We start from the raw sequence: 14,582 nt of genomic DNA on the forward strand, positions 1-14,582 counted from the left end.
AAAAATGAACGCATTTTTTTTTTTATTTAAAAAACACACACCTACTATTCCACCCAACGTATAATAAATAATATAAAATAAAAGAGCGGAAAATATTTATTTAATTTATTTTTTTTCCGGCCCCAAAGGTCAGCCAATCAGATGAGCGGAAGTTTAATGTTGCGGTAATCCGGTTCAGACGTGACAAGTGCGGCCGACTGGACCCGAACTCAGCCCTGCATCTCTGCCCTCTGGGCTCCAGAAACTACCCTCTTCTCCAGTGCATCACAGCCGAGCAGGACGCGTGTGAACCCCGCCATGGTGGACTGATGTGTGGGTGCACCGCGGAGGGAGACTGCTCCTTTGTAATCTAGTCCTGGTCGGTCAGTGATGTTGCACCGGGGCTGGGTGTGCAGCAGGGAGGGGTAAGTCCTCTTGGTGCAACTAAAAGGCCTGCTTTAAACTGAATCACCCAATTCCTGCAGAGTGTGAGACCCAATCAGGCTTCACGGTGGAAACGAGAAGAAGAGCAAAGGTACTGATGCTGCAGCAACACACTGATATTTGTTTATTTCATTATGCAGACATGTCAAATTAAATTTAAACATGCAGCAAAAAGGGAATTTGGTGCATATGTTGCATGCATTATTTCTGTAATATTAGGCTGCATTAGATTAGTCTAGGAAGCATAATGTCATAGTGTTATCTGTGTCATATCTGTCATGCACAGTACCAGTCAAAAGTTTGGACACACCTTCTCATTCAACTACTTTGAAGAATGTAAAAATATAAAACATATTCTGGTTTGTTGAGCATTTGTTTGTTTACCACATAATTCCATATGTGTTCCTTCATAGTTTGGATGTCTTCAATATTAATCTACAATGTATAAAAAAAAATATTAATAATTCCATATTTGTTAATACACAATTAACAATGATCCAATGGTATAACAGTTTGGACACCTTCTCATTCAACTACTTTGAACATTCAAATGTTATGTACACAATAATGCATCCATAAGGTTATAATAATCCAAAACATGGCTAATGTTATTTATAATTCTTGCTACTTTATTATTTAACTATTTTTACTCCATTATAATTATTTGACAGCCTTATAGCCTAATAACTAGTAAAATACAATAAATAGGCCTAATTATAACAGAAAGTATGATACATTACTAGTCAAAAGTTTGGACACACCTTCTCATTCAACTACTTTGAAGAATCTAAAATATAAAACATATTCTGGTTTGTTGAGCATTTGTTTGTTTACCACATAATTCCACATGTGTTCCTTCATAGTTTGGATGTCTTCAATATTAATCTACAATGTAGAAATAAATATAAATAAAAAACCATTGAATGAGAAGGTGTGTCTAAACCTTTCACTGGTACTGTAGGCCTGTATCTAAATGGGCCTTGCATGCATAAAGGTTAAAGTGCAAAAACCTTTGTCTGTGTCTGTGAATAAAGTTGTGTTGTACTTCAGATGAACGCTGTGCGGGGGGGTGCAGTCACCTGGCGTCCCCAGCCGTGGCAGGACGGGGACGGGGGAGGAGGGGAACCTCTGTCCGACAGCGACTCGGAGGAGGAGGACTTCCCCGACGACAGCACCACACCGCTGGGAGACTACATCACACACGGTGAGGAGGAGAAGGGTGTCGCTGGGGAGTTTTGGAAACTTCTTCTGCCTCGTCTAATTCATAATCAACCCTCCCAATGTTCTCGCCCTCTTCTCTTCTTCTTCTGTGTTTTCTTTTTTAGGATTGAAGCAGCTCCTGGATGCTCAGCAGCTGTGTGATGTCACTCTACTTGTGGAGGGCAAGAAGTTCATGTGTCACAGGTATGACAGCCATATCATACAGAAAATATTATATGAAATGGAGAAAAGATTGACCTAGAACCACTGAATATTTCATGTTTGTTCTTTTATAAATAACCAATAATGAAGTATAAAAGTAACCATTGATTCATTTTCTTACAGTTGAATTCATTTAATACATTTTTATTTCCACCTATTAAAGCAAAGGATGCTTGACAGTGACTTCTTATGATGCTGAACAGCTCTGTTCTTGTAAAAAGCTGTTTGAAGCCTCTGTTTTTTATCAAAGAGCCGATCAACACATCTAAGCACTGTGAAATGTAGAAATGTCTTCTGCTCGTGATATGAAACAAGTGTCTTCTATCCTCCGTGCTTCTCTCCTCACAGAGTCCTCCTAGCGGCCGTGAGCCCGTACTTTCGGGCCATGTTCACCAGCCCCCTGGTAGAGTCCCGCCTCACCGAGATCCGACTGGAGGAAGTGACGCCGTCTGTCATGGAGACTGTCATCCAGTTCGTTTACACCGGTGAGGCGGGGCTCTCCCTGGAAACAGCCGAGGATCTGTTTGTGGCGGCCAACCGGCTCCAGGTCATGCCCCTTCAGGACCTGTGCTCCAGGTAAATCGTTATCTCTATAAAAGTGATGGATGATCAAGTTTGCAGCCTTTTTCATTAGACTTTATCAAACCAGCTTCTGGACTTAACCCCTCTTGTCTCATTTCCTCTCTTCTCTTCTCTCTCCAGGTTTCTCTTCGAGCACCTCTCAGTGGATAACTGTCTGGGGATGTACTCTCTGGCTCGCTCCCACCACGACCAGCTGCTGCTGCGGGCCTCTCTGCGGCTGGTAGCTCAGCACTTCCCCCGAGTGGCCCGGCAGAAAGACTTCCTCCTGCTGGACCACGGCACCTTGGGCAGCCTCCTGAGCTCCGACCGCCTGGGGGTGGACTCCGAAGCGGAGGTTTACGACGCCGCCCGCCGCTGGGCGGAGCACCAGCCCTTAGACCGCTACGCCCACATGCCGGCGCTGCTCCACCACCTGCGGCCGGGCCTGCTGTCCCAGGAGGAGAGCCGAAGACTCTGCCAGGAGTTGGGCCCCGCTGCAGCCGGCGAGGGCCTTGGGGGCCCTCTGAGACCCCGGGAGGGCATGTTTGAGAAGAAGATCGTCTGTGTGGACCTGACGCCTCGGGAAGAGGAGAATTTAGCTGCGAGAGACTACACAGTGGACTGCTTTGACCCTCGGACAGGGAAGTGGGAGAAGTTAGCGGCGCTGGGTTCACTGGTCAGTCCCGGCTGTACGGCTGTAGGGGACCGGCTGTTTGTGGCGGGCGGGATCCTGCGGACAGGCTCCGTGTCTGCAGCCGTGCACGAATATGACGCGGTGTTGGACCGCTGGATAGAGAGGCCCTCCATGGTCCAGCCGCGGGCTATGCTCGGCCTGCTGGGCTGTGGAGAGTCGGTCTTTGCCTTGGGGGGTAGTAACCGCTCGGCTCTGCTGGACTCCAGTGAGACCCTGGAGCTCACCACGCTTCAGTGGGCTCCGGGGCCTCGGTTACCGCTCCCTCTGCGCGCCTTTGCCTGCTCGGCGTTACGTGGACGACTGTACCTTCTCGGTGGAACCACGCTGGAACAGAACCGGGCTGTGGTCCACTCGGGGGTGCTCATTTATCACACCCTGACAGACTGCTGGACACGAGTGGCTCTGGACTCCGGAGCCACCTGTCTCGCTGGAGGGGTGGCGGTGCGAGGAGGGGTGTGCGCCATCGGGGGGTACATGAGGGACACGACCAAGTTCCTGGATGGAAACTACACCAATCTGGAGACTTTAGACGCCACTGGGCGTGTGCTGTTTTTCAGGGAGGGCAGGGGGTCCGGGGTAGAGAGGGAGGTGACTGGGGGAGGGGTGATGGTCACCGCGGAGCAGCGGGGTGGGGCAGGGGGCGGGAGCGACCGAGCCCCGAGCCCAGTGGTGTTTCCAGGGCTGCCGCGGCGGATCGCAGCAGGGGGCGTGGCCAGGTGGAAACGCAGGATTTACGTGTTGGGCGGGGAGAACGGCTCACGGTTCTACGACAGCGTGTACTGCTGGAAGCCCGGCTGGCGCAGCTGGGTCCAGAGACGAGAGAAACTCCCAGGGGACACTGGAGGGGTGAGCCAGTTCGGGTGCACCACTTTAAAGTTCCCTAAGAAACACATCCTGTCCAGACTGAGACTAGCCAAAGAGAACTGCAAGAAGGCAGCTGACTAGCTCGATAGGGACCAGCAGGAGTGAAGCGGAGGCAGCCGCTCATGTGACACAGAGACGAGCTCCAGGCCGGGTTTGAATTAGCTCCTCTTCTTTGACCTCACGAAAGTGTTGAGACAAAGTCACAAAGAAGTGACCTGTTTATATACTCTGCCTGCAGCCCAGAGGAAGCCTATACTGGACTGGATGCAGACAGATGGTATAAAATGTGTTATTGATAGTCAAATGTACAGACGGGGAGCAACTGGTTTAAAGTCAGGAAACATGCACCTGAATGTGATCCAACACACTATTTATGAGAACACTAGAGTCCTTTTTAAAAGAGAGAAGGGCCTTTTTAATTCATTGTTTCCTTAATGGTAATATTATTTTCAGCTTTCTTGCTGGCGTAATTTTTTCAAGGCTGTTTGAAAAACGTTTGAATGCTGTGAATCTTTTCAGCAGCGGTTAGTTTAGGACACAAGGATACCGGCACGTCTCTGACCGCGCTATGTTCCACTTTATTTACCTTAACCGCGGTAATGTAGGGCCTTTTTGAAACCGCACTCAAGGGCTGTAGAACTAAACAGTGAAGACGTCCTTATTTCTGTCTGTGACTCACGATTTGAAGCCCTGTATTGATCCTTTTATCTCAGTGGAGGACAATCGGTCAAATCCTCACAGAAGCAGGAAACCTCAGTGGGTTTTGTGCAGCTCATCAGTGGCTCATTTGTTCAGGTTCATCCCAGGACACTGATCTCCTTTCAAAACCCTGCTCACTGGTCCCAGACATGGCAGCCCAAGTGTTAAACTGAGACCAGATAGTGTCTTTTTACATTTTCGGTGTCCTGCCTCGAACAAGTGGAACATAGCATTGGAAGAAATGTGCAAATATAGCTGGATAACACGCACAAAAATTGAAGAGATATCCAGAACATCTTCCATGTTAATATATATGATATTTGAGTATAGAAGATCTACTGTCAGAAGGGTTTGGTTGATGTTCATGAAGGTGTGATGCAGAAATAAAACTTGAACCGCGGCCTCCTTGTGTCTAAACCAGCGCACCTTTCCTAAACCTTCAAGCGAACAGCCGTCTTTACTTGACTCGGCAGCCGTGTACAAATGACACTTTTTTTTATTTCAGTTTGCTCCACAGGACTCGTGAATGTGTTCTGCATGGAGGTTATGGGTTATCTGAACACAGCACTGCACCTAATTTATTGAAATGTATTTTTAAAACTGTTTTGCTCTGACTACAGGATGGCATTATGAGCTCGTCAAACAGAAGCAGATGTGTTGAGGGTTTTTGAAAGTAACTTAATTCTTAAATTCTGATTTAATGAAAGCTTGCCCACAAATGTAAGCACATTGTTTTGCTATAAGCTATGTTTTCTTGTGTTTTTCTCTTATTTATTCACATTGATCAGATCCAGACACTAGTGCAGGGGGAAAAAATCACCAGCTGTGTGGGAAAACGGCACAATTTTACCAGTGTGGTCATCAGATGGCAAACTACCAAACAGGGCCGGAAAATATGTGGACATTTGGGGATTCTTTGCCATTATGGAGGCACTCTAACTGCTGAAATGGAGGACTTCATGTCAGAAAGTCATTGAAAGATTTCTATGACGTTGAAATGAATAAATCTCACATTTTTAAACGCAGCAGGGGATTCTTTTTTTTAAATTTCGAATGACATTTTCTCACCATTTTAACAAGCAAAGTTTTCATTACTTCAGGTCAGATATTAGTTTTCAGACATGACTTTAGATTGGTTACAGTATAGATACTGTGATTATGTTATTAACCTAATGCAAGAAATTCTTTTTTTCCAATCTCTTATAACTGGGATAAGACTCTAAGTGTGACTCTGTGTGACCTGGGAAGTGGATTTATTCAAGTTAACTGAAGTCTGGCAGTCTGAAACTTAGAAATTTAAACCTGCTATTAAGCAATAAAAAAAAAAAAGACTCAAATTAGATGAGCTTTGTGGTCAGGTTTGTCTCATAGCTCTGCACTAAATCACAAACGAATAGCATCAAAAGAACTCTTAATCATTTTCAGAAACCCTCCCATGTTGAACCTTCCAAAGTTACAAAGAGTCCCTGATAAACAGAAGAGTGGAACTTCCCTAATTTCCCAGCTAACGGCAGATGTTTCTAGCGATGACTCCCACAGATATCTCTAAACAGCTTGATTGGGATCTCTAATGCTTTACTTTATATCAGTAGGTTGTTCACTAAACACACAAATTATATAATTCATTTTTTTCTTCTCATTTTGTTTGTTAAAGAGATGTGAGCTTCAGTTTGTGTTTGTAGACAAATTCACGTCACACTGCAGGGCTCGACGGTAACGTTTTGAGAAACTGGCAACCATTCTTTTCGCCTTTTCTTTTTTTTTATTGTGACAGCAAAACCCCAGTATAAATATATATATATAAAACAATATTTACTGCATTGGTGAAAAGAAAATTTTGCTGTTGCAGTAAGAGCTAGAATCAGACAATGCTGCACGTGCGATGGTGCATTCACTGGCGTGCAAATGGGCATCTGGTCTGGAGACGATGGGGAAGCAAATGAAGTTATTTAACTGTTAAATTAAAAGTTTGATTCACCCGTCATCATCACAAACAAATATGCAAATTGATTCAATAGAAAAAGAACCAGATGAACCTGAACAAAAATGGAAAATGATACTGCAAAGTATCTACAACGTACACATGACATGTACACATTTTTATTATTAAGCCAAATTAAAACTGCAAAAGTACCTTAATTACTAAAATAACAGGGGACTGAAAATAACAACCATATTTCCTGTTTTGTTAACCAAAACCTTTAAAAGTCAGAGTCGAGCCCTGCATTGTTTCTCTTTCATTTCCAATAACATGCTTTGAATTTTCACCTTGAAATGTCAAATGAGCCGTTAAAGGTGACCGCGTGTGTGTGTGTGCGTGCGTGTGTGTGTGTGTGTGTGTGTGTGCATGTTTTCTATGCCGAGGTGTAAATCTGTTCACCACAAGCTCTTTTTGCACACTGTGTGTCCATCCAGAGAAGTGAAGCTGCCCTCATTTGTACAATCTGATCAAGTCTGTGAGCTGAAAGGCAAATGGATGTGTTGATGGAATCAGTGCTGTCAGACGATTAAAGGACTGTTTGCTTATGTGTTTTCCACTGGTGACTTTTATTTTATTTTTTTATTTTTTTACATCCTCAGTTACTTATGATGAAGTACTTTGTCTTTATGACAATAGAAGAACATTTTTGCATGTAACATTTTGAAAATTCAGCAGAACCACACAGCTGACACTTTGTTTTTCATGGTTTGGTGTTAATAATTAGTCTAATAAATAAACTGCTGACACAGCCAATTCTCCAAACTGGCCAAAGTTCCTGACTTTGACCAACAGAAATCTAGCCGATGCATCGCTCCTCTACAGATGCAGTATTTCTTTTCTTGGTCATATCTGATATCTAAGTTCAGGTTGTTTTTGTATATTAAATCAAAGGTGATTAAATCAAGCTTTAAACTTAGTGTTCTCTGGTGTGAGTGGAGCTATGGAGACAGACAAAGTGATCATCAACAACCCAGCAGACATCATCGTCATCATTGGATATTTCATCATGGTTATCAGTGTCGGCATTTGGGTGAGTGAACCTGTGTTAGTCTGCATTTATAACTAAATATCAGGACATTATAAATGTATGTCTCATAAGGAGATGTTACATCTGGTTTGTGAGAATAACAGAAGTGTCCTGTCTGTGTTTTAGGCCATGTTTCGCACCAATCGTGGGACAGTTGGAGGATATTTCCTGGCCGGGCGCACCATGACCTGGTGGCCGGTGAGTTCAGTGTGGAGCTGGACCGATACATGTATAACCCCATATTAGTGGTTTATGTTGTTATCCGCCCATAAGAAGATGTAGAGAGAAATGCAAAAGATATGCTTGAGGTCATTTAGAAAGTGTTATATTATCATTTCACCGTTTGTCCACCAGAGGGAGCCACCAATTTTTTTGTTGCACTAAAATGTGCCCAGTATATATATATATATATGTATATGTATATGTATATATATTTTTATTTTATATTTTTTTTTTGTTGTTTTCTTTATAACTGTTATAATGTCATCACTCTGCCTTGTTTACATTGTAATTTATTTTATTGTTTCTGTCTTTACCTTGTAAAGTGCCTTTGAGTACCTTTTAAAGCGCTATACAAATAAACTGTGTTATTATTATTATTATTAATATTATTAATATATATATACATATACACACATATATATTTATCTTTATATTAAATAAATAAAAAATGTTCGAATCATGAAATCAAGCAGGAGAATTTAAAAGTTTATTAGTTCTTATTATGGTCAAAATATCAGTCTTATATTTTTGGATTTTATTAAGCAAAAAAATCTTGTGGTTCCTTCCAGAAAAGGGCCAAAATAAGGCTTAATTTTTGAACTTAAAAAGATTTTGTTGGCTAAATATGCTTCAGTATGCACTCATGTCTCTGATTTGAGAATTCCTTAATAAAGCTGAACTCCTTTAGGTCTTAATTTGTTTGGATATGGTTTCTTCAGTGATTTTCTGTCTTTTTTTCTCTAAATGTTTTCAGGTTGGTGCATCTCTGTTTGCCAGCAACATTGGCAGTGGTCACTTTGTGGGCTTGGCGGGCACCGGGGCAGCTAGTGGCATCGCTGTGGGAGGGTTTGAGTGGAATGTAAGTCACACTATGAACCCCCGGTCTGCACATTTCCCATAAATCACCATTTTAAAACACAGAATTGGTGCATAAATTCCTCTTGTACATTGGTCAGGCTCTGTTCATCGTGCTGCTGCTGGGCTGGTTGTTTGTGCCCGTCTACCTCACCGCTGGGGTAAGTAGTTCAGCATGTAGTGATGTGATTATGACTTCTGTAATTCAGTGTTTTGAAACTCTTTGTGTGAAATGTTCTGCGTCAGGTGATCACGATGCCCCAGTACCTGAAGAAGAGGTTCGGAGGGACCAGGATCAGCCTCTACCTCTCCGTCATCTCACTGTTCCTCTACATCTTCACCAAGATCTCAGTGAGTCGTCCCGTCTGAGAACACAATAAACATACAGTATATGTCTCTCTTTTCACTCCCTCACTCCCTCCCCCGCTCTGTCTCTCTCCAGGTGGACATGTTTTCTGGGGCTGTGTTCATCCAGCAGGCTTTAGGGTGGAACATCTACGTGGCCGTCATCACCCTTCTGTTAATAACGGCCTTGTACACCGTCACAGGTACAGGTCCATTAAATTCACCTATAATGCCTATATATATATATTATTTAATTAAAGGGACACTGCACCAATTTTACACATTAAGATCAGTTAGCTCTTTGTTAAAACAGATTTTTTTCAGCCTTTGAGAACATTTGTATAATCCGACTTGATACAAACTTTCTCTGACGGCTGTCCGCTGACTTTAAGGCCCAGGGCATGATGGGAAACGCCTGGCTGTCACCTGATCAAACAGCTGATTGGCTTTTAGTTTTGTCCACAAACGCCATGTTAGATTGTTGGCTGTTAGTCTGATGTTGCGCAATGATGGTTTAATATTCTGTTAACAAACATGTTGTGTGGTTTAAAATTATAACAGTAAAGGCTATTTATAGAACACAAATATGAATAAATCCTGCAAATGGTCTGCAAACTACAAGTAGCCTACAAATCAAATCTAACAGGATGGAACTATTTCTGTGACTTCCTTTATATTATCTTAAAAGCTTCTGTAAACTGCCGTCTGAACTCTTCCACTTTCCAGGCAAAGCACAGCTCATCTCTTACGAGCATATTGTGACTGAGGTCATCTAGAAAACATTGTTATATTATGAGGAGGCACTCTGAATGATGTCATAGTGATCTCATCACCGTTGACTTGGCCTTAGCTTGGAAACTACAAATTTAAAACAGAAAACCTTTGTTACAAACATGGATGTGGTTGAGTTTGAGTGATGTGGACATTCATTTGGAGAAGAGAGAGTTTAATGAAAAGATGCTACATGTTGCATTGTGGGAAATGTAGTGTTTTTGGAGCGTGACCTTATTAAGGACTATAAAATTGGTATTTTTGCCTTCTGCTGCTTCAACGTTGACCATTCTTTTTTACACCCATCTCATGTAGGTCCCTGAACTTTATGGAAGTACAACATGAAGTTGCTGAAGTGCCCCTTTAAATGTCAATATTTCTGTTAGTGCGTGTATTTTAAGGTGTGTGTGTGTGTGTGTGTGTGTGCGTGCGTGCGTGTGTGTGTTACTAGGTGGTCTGGCTGCTCTGATGTACACTGACACAGTTCAGACCTTCGTCATCATTGCCGGGGCCTTCGTCCTCACCGGCTTCGGTAAGTACAAGTTCTGAATCATCACATTTAATCTTTTTTAATAGATTACATTTTTTCATTCTCACAGCACACCATTCATTTTTTTTTGGGCTCCTGTCAGTCCCTCAGCAGCTTCACAACAAAGAAAGAGATTAACTAGAGTCAGTAATCATTCATTTTACTGCAGCGGTGTACAGTATGCTGACGCTGCAGAGACACAAAAGACACAAACAACCATCATCTCCTGCAACTTCATTGATTGTTTATTATATTTATTTATTTATTTTATTTTATATCTTAGTATATATCTCTATATATATTTCAGTCTAATCCTACTGTAGATTACCCATCAAAGAAGGAGGCTGACAAGATAAAAGTGGGCGAGAAACAGCCACCCTCTTATGTGAGTTGATGATGCGTTGACAAGACAGTGCCGACTCAGCAGCTGACTCATCTTCAGCTAGGACAGTTAGTGTCAAACAACAATGGAGCTCTGGACTATTGAGCTGAAAGAACAAATACAGTGTGCCTATGTTTTACAAGTTAATTATTGTAGCAACAGGAATATCCGTTACACCATGCTACTAACTGAATTTAAGGGAGTTCAATTTGTCCAAATTGACCCTTTAAATAACAGAGATCTCAACCTTTCTTCTCCTCACTTCCAGCTTTTGCTGAAGTAGGAGGCTACAGCGCTCTGCTGGCCAAATACAGCTCTGCCATGCCGAGTAACTTCACCTCCATGGAGCCCCAGCTCTACAACATCTCCCCCCACTGCTACACCCCGAGACCGGACGCCTTCAGCATGCTGAGGGACCCGACCACCGGGGACCTGCCCTGGCCCGGCGTGCTGTTTGGGATCGCCATAGTGGGAGGCTGGTACTGGTGCACGGACCAGGTGAATATCCTGCCAAAAATACAAATAAAAAATACAAATAAAAAATACAAATAAAAAATATAAATAAAAAATACAAATAAAAAATACAAAAGAATTGGTAGAATTAAATCAAAGCCAGAATCTCACTATTAACCATTTTTACCTTTTTTTGCATTTTTTGAAATAAATAAAATTCAAAAAAAGCACTGCAGTGGCAAGTTACATCTAGCTGGTGAGATTGCGTTTCCTACAGGTAATGTACTTCCTTTGTCCTGTTTCCTGTATTAAAAAAATATCTATTTTGCAGTTTTGCCTACCCTTAAGACCATAAAATGTTCATTATTGAAAAAAACTGTGTGTTTCTGCATGCAGCCTTCATCAAAGCCATGCACAACTTATGTCAACAGAATGACAGCAGCCAAAAGTTATTAAATTGTTAAATGTATGTTTGCTATACATGTATTTCACTCTAATGTACGACATAACACAAACACACTTACTAAACCTCCTCGTTCATGATGAGATCAAACTTTGTCTTTTCTCCGTAATAATCTGTCCCGTCTTGTTTTTCTCCAGGTGATAGTCCAGCGGTGCCTTGCAGCTCGTAGTCTGACCCACGTGAAGGCCGGCTGCATCATGTGTGGCTACTTAAAGCTGCTGCCGATGTTCCTCATGGTGTTCCCCGGCATGATCAGCAGAGTCCTCTACCCGGGTCTGTGGCTCACACTCTGCTCTCTCTGCAGCGTTGTGCGTTTATCAAGGAAATAGTCGTAGGAAGTAATCTGTATCTTTTACTGTGTGTGTGTGTGTGTGTGTGTGTGTGTGTGTGTGTGTGTGTGTGTGTGTGTGTGTGTGTGTGTGTGTGTGTGTGTTTCCATCCACCTGTAGATGAGGTTGGGTGTGTTGTCCCTGAGGTGTGTAAGAGGGTGTGTGGGACGGAGGTGGGCTGCTCCAACATCGCCTATCCAAAACTGGTGGTGTCCATCATGCCGAATGGTAAGACCACATCAGTATTACTTATAAAAACAAGTTTTACTTTCTCCTTCCATTTCTCTGATCTTCTGTCCATCCCCTCTTTCTTCTTCTTCTCATTCTTCTTCTTCTTCATCTTCTTTTTCTTCTCATTCTTCTTCTCATTCTTCCTCATTCTTCTACTTCTCTTCTTCTTCTTCTCATTCTTCTTCTTCCTCTTCTTCTCATTCTTCTTCTTCCTCTCATTCTTCTTCTTCCTCTTCTTTTCATTCTTCTTCTCATTCTTTTTCTTCTTCTCATTCTTCTTCTTCCTCTTCTTCTCATTCTTCTTCTCATTCTTCTTCTTCCTCTCATTCTTCTTCTTCTTCTCATTCTTCTTCTCATTCTTCTTCTTCCGCTCATTCTCATTCTTCTCCTTCTTCTTCTTATTACTTCTTCCTTATCTTCCTTCTTCTTCTATTCTTCTTCTTCTTCTTCTCCTCTGTTCAGGTCTGCGAGGTCTGATGCTGGCGGTGATGTTGGCCGCTCTCATGTCCTCTCTGGCGTCCATCTTTAACAGCAGCAGCACTCTGTTCACCATGGACATCTGGACCCGCATCAGACCTCAGGCCGCCGAGCGCGAGCTCCTCATCGTGGGAAGGTAAATGGACAGAGAGAAACTCGGATGTCTCGTTTTCTTGTTGTACTGAGGTCAAGATTATTATTATTATTATTATTAACGATTAAACATTTAATATGTATTCAGAAGAAGTTCATCATGATAGTGTGATAACTTCCTCCTGTTTTGTTTGTCCTCTCCTCTTTAGGGTCTGGGTCCTGTGCATCGTGGCCGTCAGTATCTGCTGGATCCCGGTGGTTCAGGCGGCTCAGAGCGGTCAGCTGTTCGATTACATCCAGTCGGTCTCGAGCTTTCTGGCTCCGCCCATCGCCTCCGTCTTCCTCCTGGCTGTGTTCGTCAAGAGGGTCAATGAACAGGTGAGGTGGCACACATCGCCATCATAAATCATTTTACACGATGACACACAACACCTGGTGGAATCCATTCGATTTCCCATCTGCCCTCCAGGGTGCGTTCTGGGGCCTGATAGGCGGCCTGCTGATGGGTCTGTGTCGGATGTTGCCCGAGTTCTGGTTCGGTTCTGGGAGCTGTATTTTCCCCTCTACCTGCCCTTTCTTGGTGTGCGGGATCCACTACCTCCACTTCGCCATCATACTCTTCTTCTGCAGCTCTGTACTGGTGCTGATGGTCAGCTACTGCACCCCTCCCATAGGGGATCAACACGTGAGTGACTCCCAGATGCTGATTCACTGAGAACCCGTATGTTTGTGTGACAGGTGCACAAAATATCAGCCTTTTCAAGTCCAATAAGAAAGAAACGGTGTTCATTCAAGTACATGAGAGCATTTTTGAGAGCCCTGATCTCTGACTAGTTTAGATAAAACTTGCTTTATGAATTGTTTTTCCCTTCAGCTCCATCGTCTGGTGTTCAGCCTGCGTCACTCCAAAGAGGAGAGGAAGGATTTGGACTGGGAGCAAGAGGAGAAAGGGAGACAAGCCCGGAGAGAGGCCGAGGAGAGGATGAGGGAGAATAGTGATGCAGGTAAAGAAGACATTTTTTTAAAAGGCAGTAACAAAGACCGACAAATGGAGGAGAAAGTGCTAACTCTTCTCTTTTCCTCTTAGTGGCTGAAGAGGGAGAAAAGTCTTGCATCTGTCGCCGGATTGGTCAGTTCTGTGGCGGCGGCGGCGGGTCCAAACCCTACGAGCAAGACCCGCCAGAGGCCTCGACGAAGCTGCCCGACATCAGCGAGGACCCGGTGTGGAGGTACACGGTGGATGCTAACGCTCTCATTATGATGGCTGTAGCTGTGTTTATGTGGGGTTACTACGCTTAGCGGTCTGTGTAAAGAGGAAGTGATTAAGTTTAATCACTTCGTTGGGATGATGCCGTCACAGTGGCGCCACCTGTTGTCAATTACTTGTCACTACCAATTAGAGATGTCAATAAGCAGCACTACCAACTGTCTCACTTTCTCTGTAGAGCACGTTGGGTTTTAAAGAATGTGTGTAATGCAGTCTAAGAATGTCTCATCAGGTTACAATGCCATTACTGTACACTGTTACATGTTGATTTAATCTGCTCCTGCTTCCACCACTGAGATAAAAGGTGTGAGAAGACATTAAAAAAATTATAATTTGGAGGCCAGGTCAATAAAGTGTCAAGTAGCCCGAAGATTTGTTATCAAAGCTTTTTCCCGATTCCTTTTTTAATCTATTGCTCAAGAAATCAATGAAAAGGATGAGTCAAAAACTCCTGTACACTGAAATGAATACTCAGAGTTCATATTGTAGGATTA

At 43.2% G+C, this 14,582-nt stretch overlaps 2 protein-coding genes across 2 annotated transcripts; both read left to right on the forward strand.

Moving 5' to 3' along the window:
* The first annotated feature begins 238 nt into the window (after positions 1-238).
* si:dkey-260j18.2 (uncharacterized protein LOC325231 homolog) lies at positions 239-7,152 on the forward strand. The gene is made up of 5 exons (XM_054608275.1): positions 239-514; positions 1,474-1,627; positions 1,749-1,827; positions 2,194-2,421; positions 2,548-7,152. Exons 2-5 carry the CDS (start codon positions 1,474-1,476, stop codon positions 4,043-4,045), a joined length of 1,959 nt encoding a protein of 652 aa, XP_054464250.1. The 5' UTR covers positions 239-514; the 3' UTR covers positions 4,046-7,152.
* A 267-nt stretch (positions 7,153-7,419) lies between these two features.
* slc5a2 (solute carrier family 5 member 2) lies at positions 7,420-14,503 on the forward strand. The gene is made up of 15 exons (XM_054608164.1): positions 7,420-7,674; positions 7,798-7,869; positions 8,648-8,752; positions 8,850-8,909; positions 8,995-9,099; positions 9,191-9,296; positions 10,316-10,396; positions 11,044-11,273; positions 11,829-11,964; positions 12,141-12,248; positions 12,714-12,864; positions 13,031-13,199; positions 13,291-13,506; positions 13,696-13,825; positions 13,909-14,503. The coding sequence occupies exons 1-15, from the start codon at positions 7,585-7,587 to the stop codon at positions 14,118-14,120; spliced, it is 1,971 nt and encodes a 656-aa protein (XP_054464139.1). The 5' UTR covers positions 7,420-7,584; the 3' UTR covers positions 14,121-14,503.
* The last annotated feature ends 79 nt before the right edge of the window (positions 14,504-14,582 follow it).

Source organism: Anoplopoma fimbria, chromosome 1 (assembly GCF_027596085.1).
Source record: "Anoplopoma fimbria isolate UVic2021 breed Golden Eagle Sablefish chromosome 1, Afim_UVic_2022, whole genome shotgun sequence".
Lineage (NCBI taxonomy): Eukaryota > Metazoa > Chordata > Actinopteri > Perciformes > Anoplopomatidae > Anoplopoma > Anoplopoma fimbria.

Bases quoted from the DNA above. Each gene is read 5' to 3' on its own strand.
- si:dkey-260j18.2 (XM_054608275.1), top strand. From the start codon at position 1,474: ATGAACGCTGTGCGGGGGGGTGCAGTCACCTGGCGTCCCCAGCCGTGG. The intron at 1,828-2,193 runs GTATGACAGCCA...CTCTCCTCACAG, and splicing joins AAGAAGTTCATGTGTCACAG to AGTCCTCCTAGCGGCCGTGA. The intron at 2,422-2,547 runs GTAAATCGTTAT...TTCTCTCTCCAG, and splicing joins CTTCAGGACCTGTGCTCCAG to GTTTCTCTTCGAGCACCTCT.
- slc5a2 (XM_054608164.1), top strand. From the start codon at position 7,585: ATGGAGACAGACAAAGTGATCATCAACAACCCAGCAGACATCATCGTC. The intron at 7,870-8,647 runs GTGAGTTCAGTG...AAATGTTTTCAG, and splicing joins GCACCATGACCTGGTGGCCG to GTTGGTGCATCTCTGTTTGC. The intron at 13,200-13,290 runs GTGAGGTGGCAC...TCTGCCCTCCAG, and splicing joins TCAAGAGGGTCAATGAACAG to GGTGCGTTCTGGGGCCTGAT.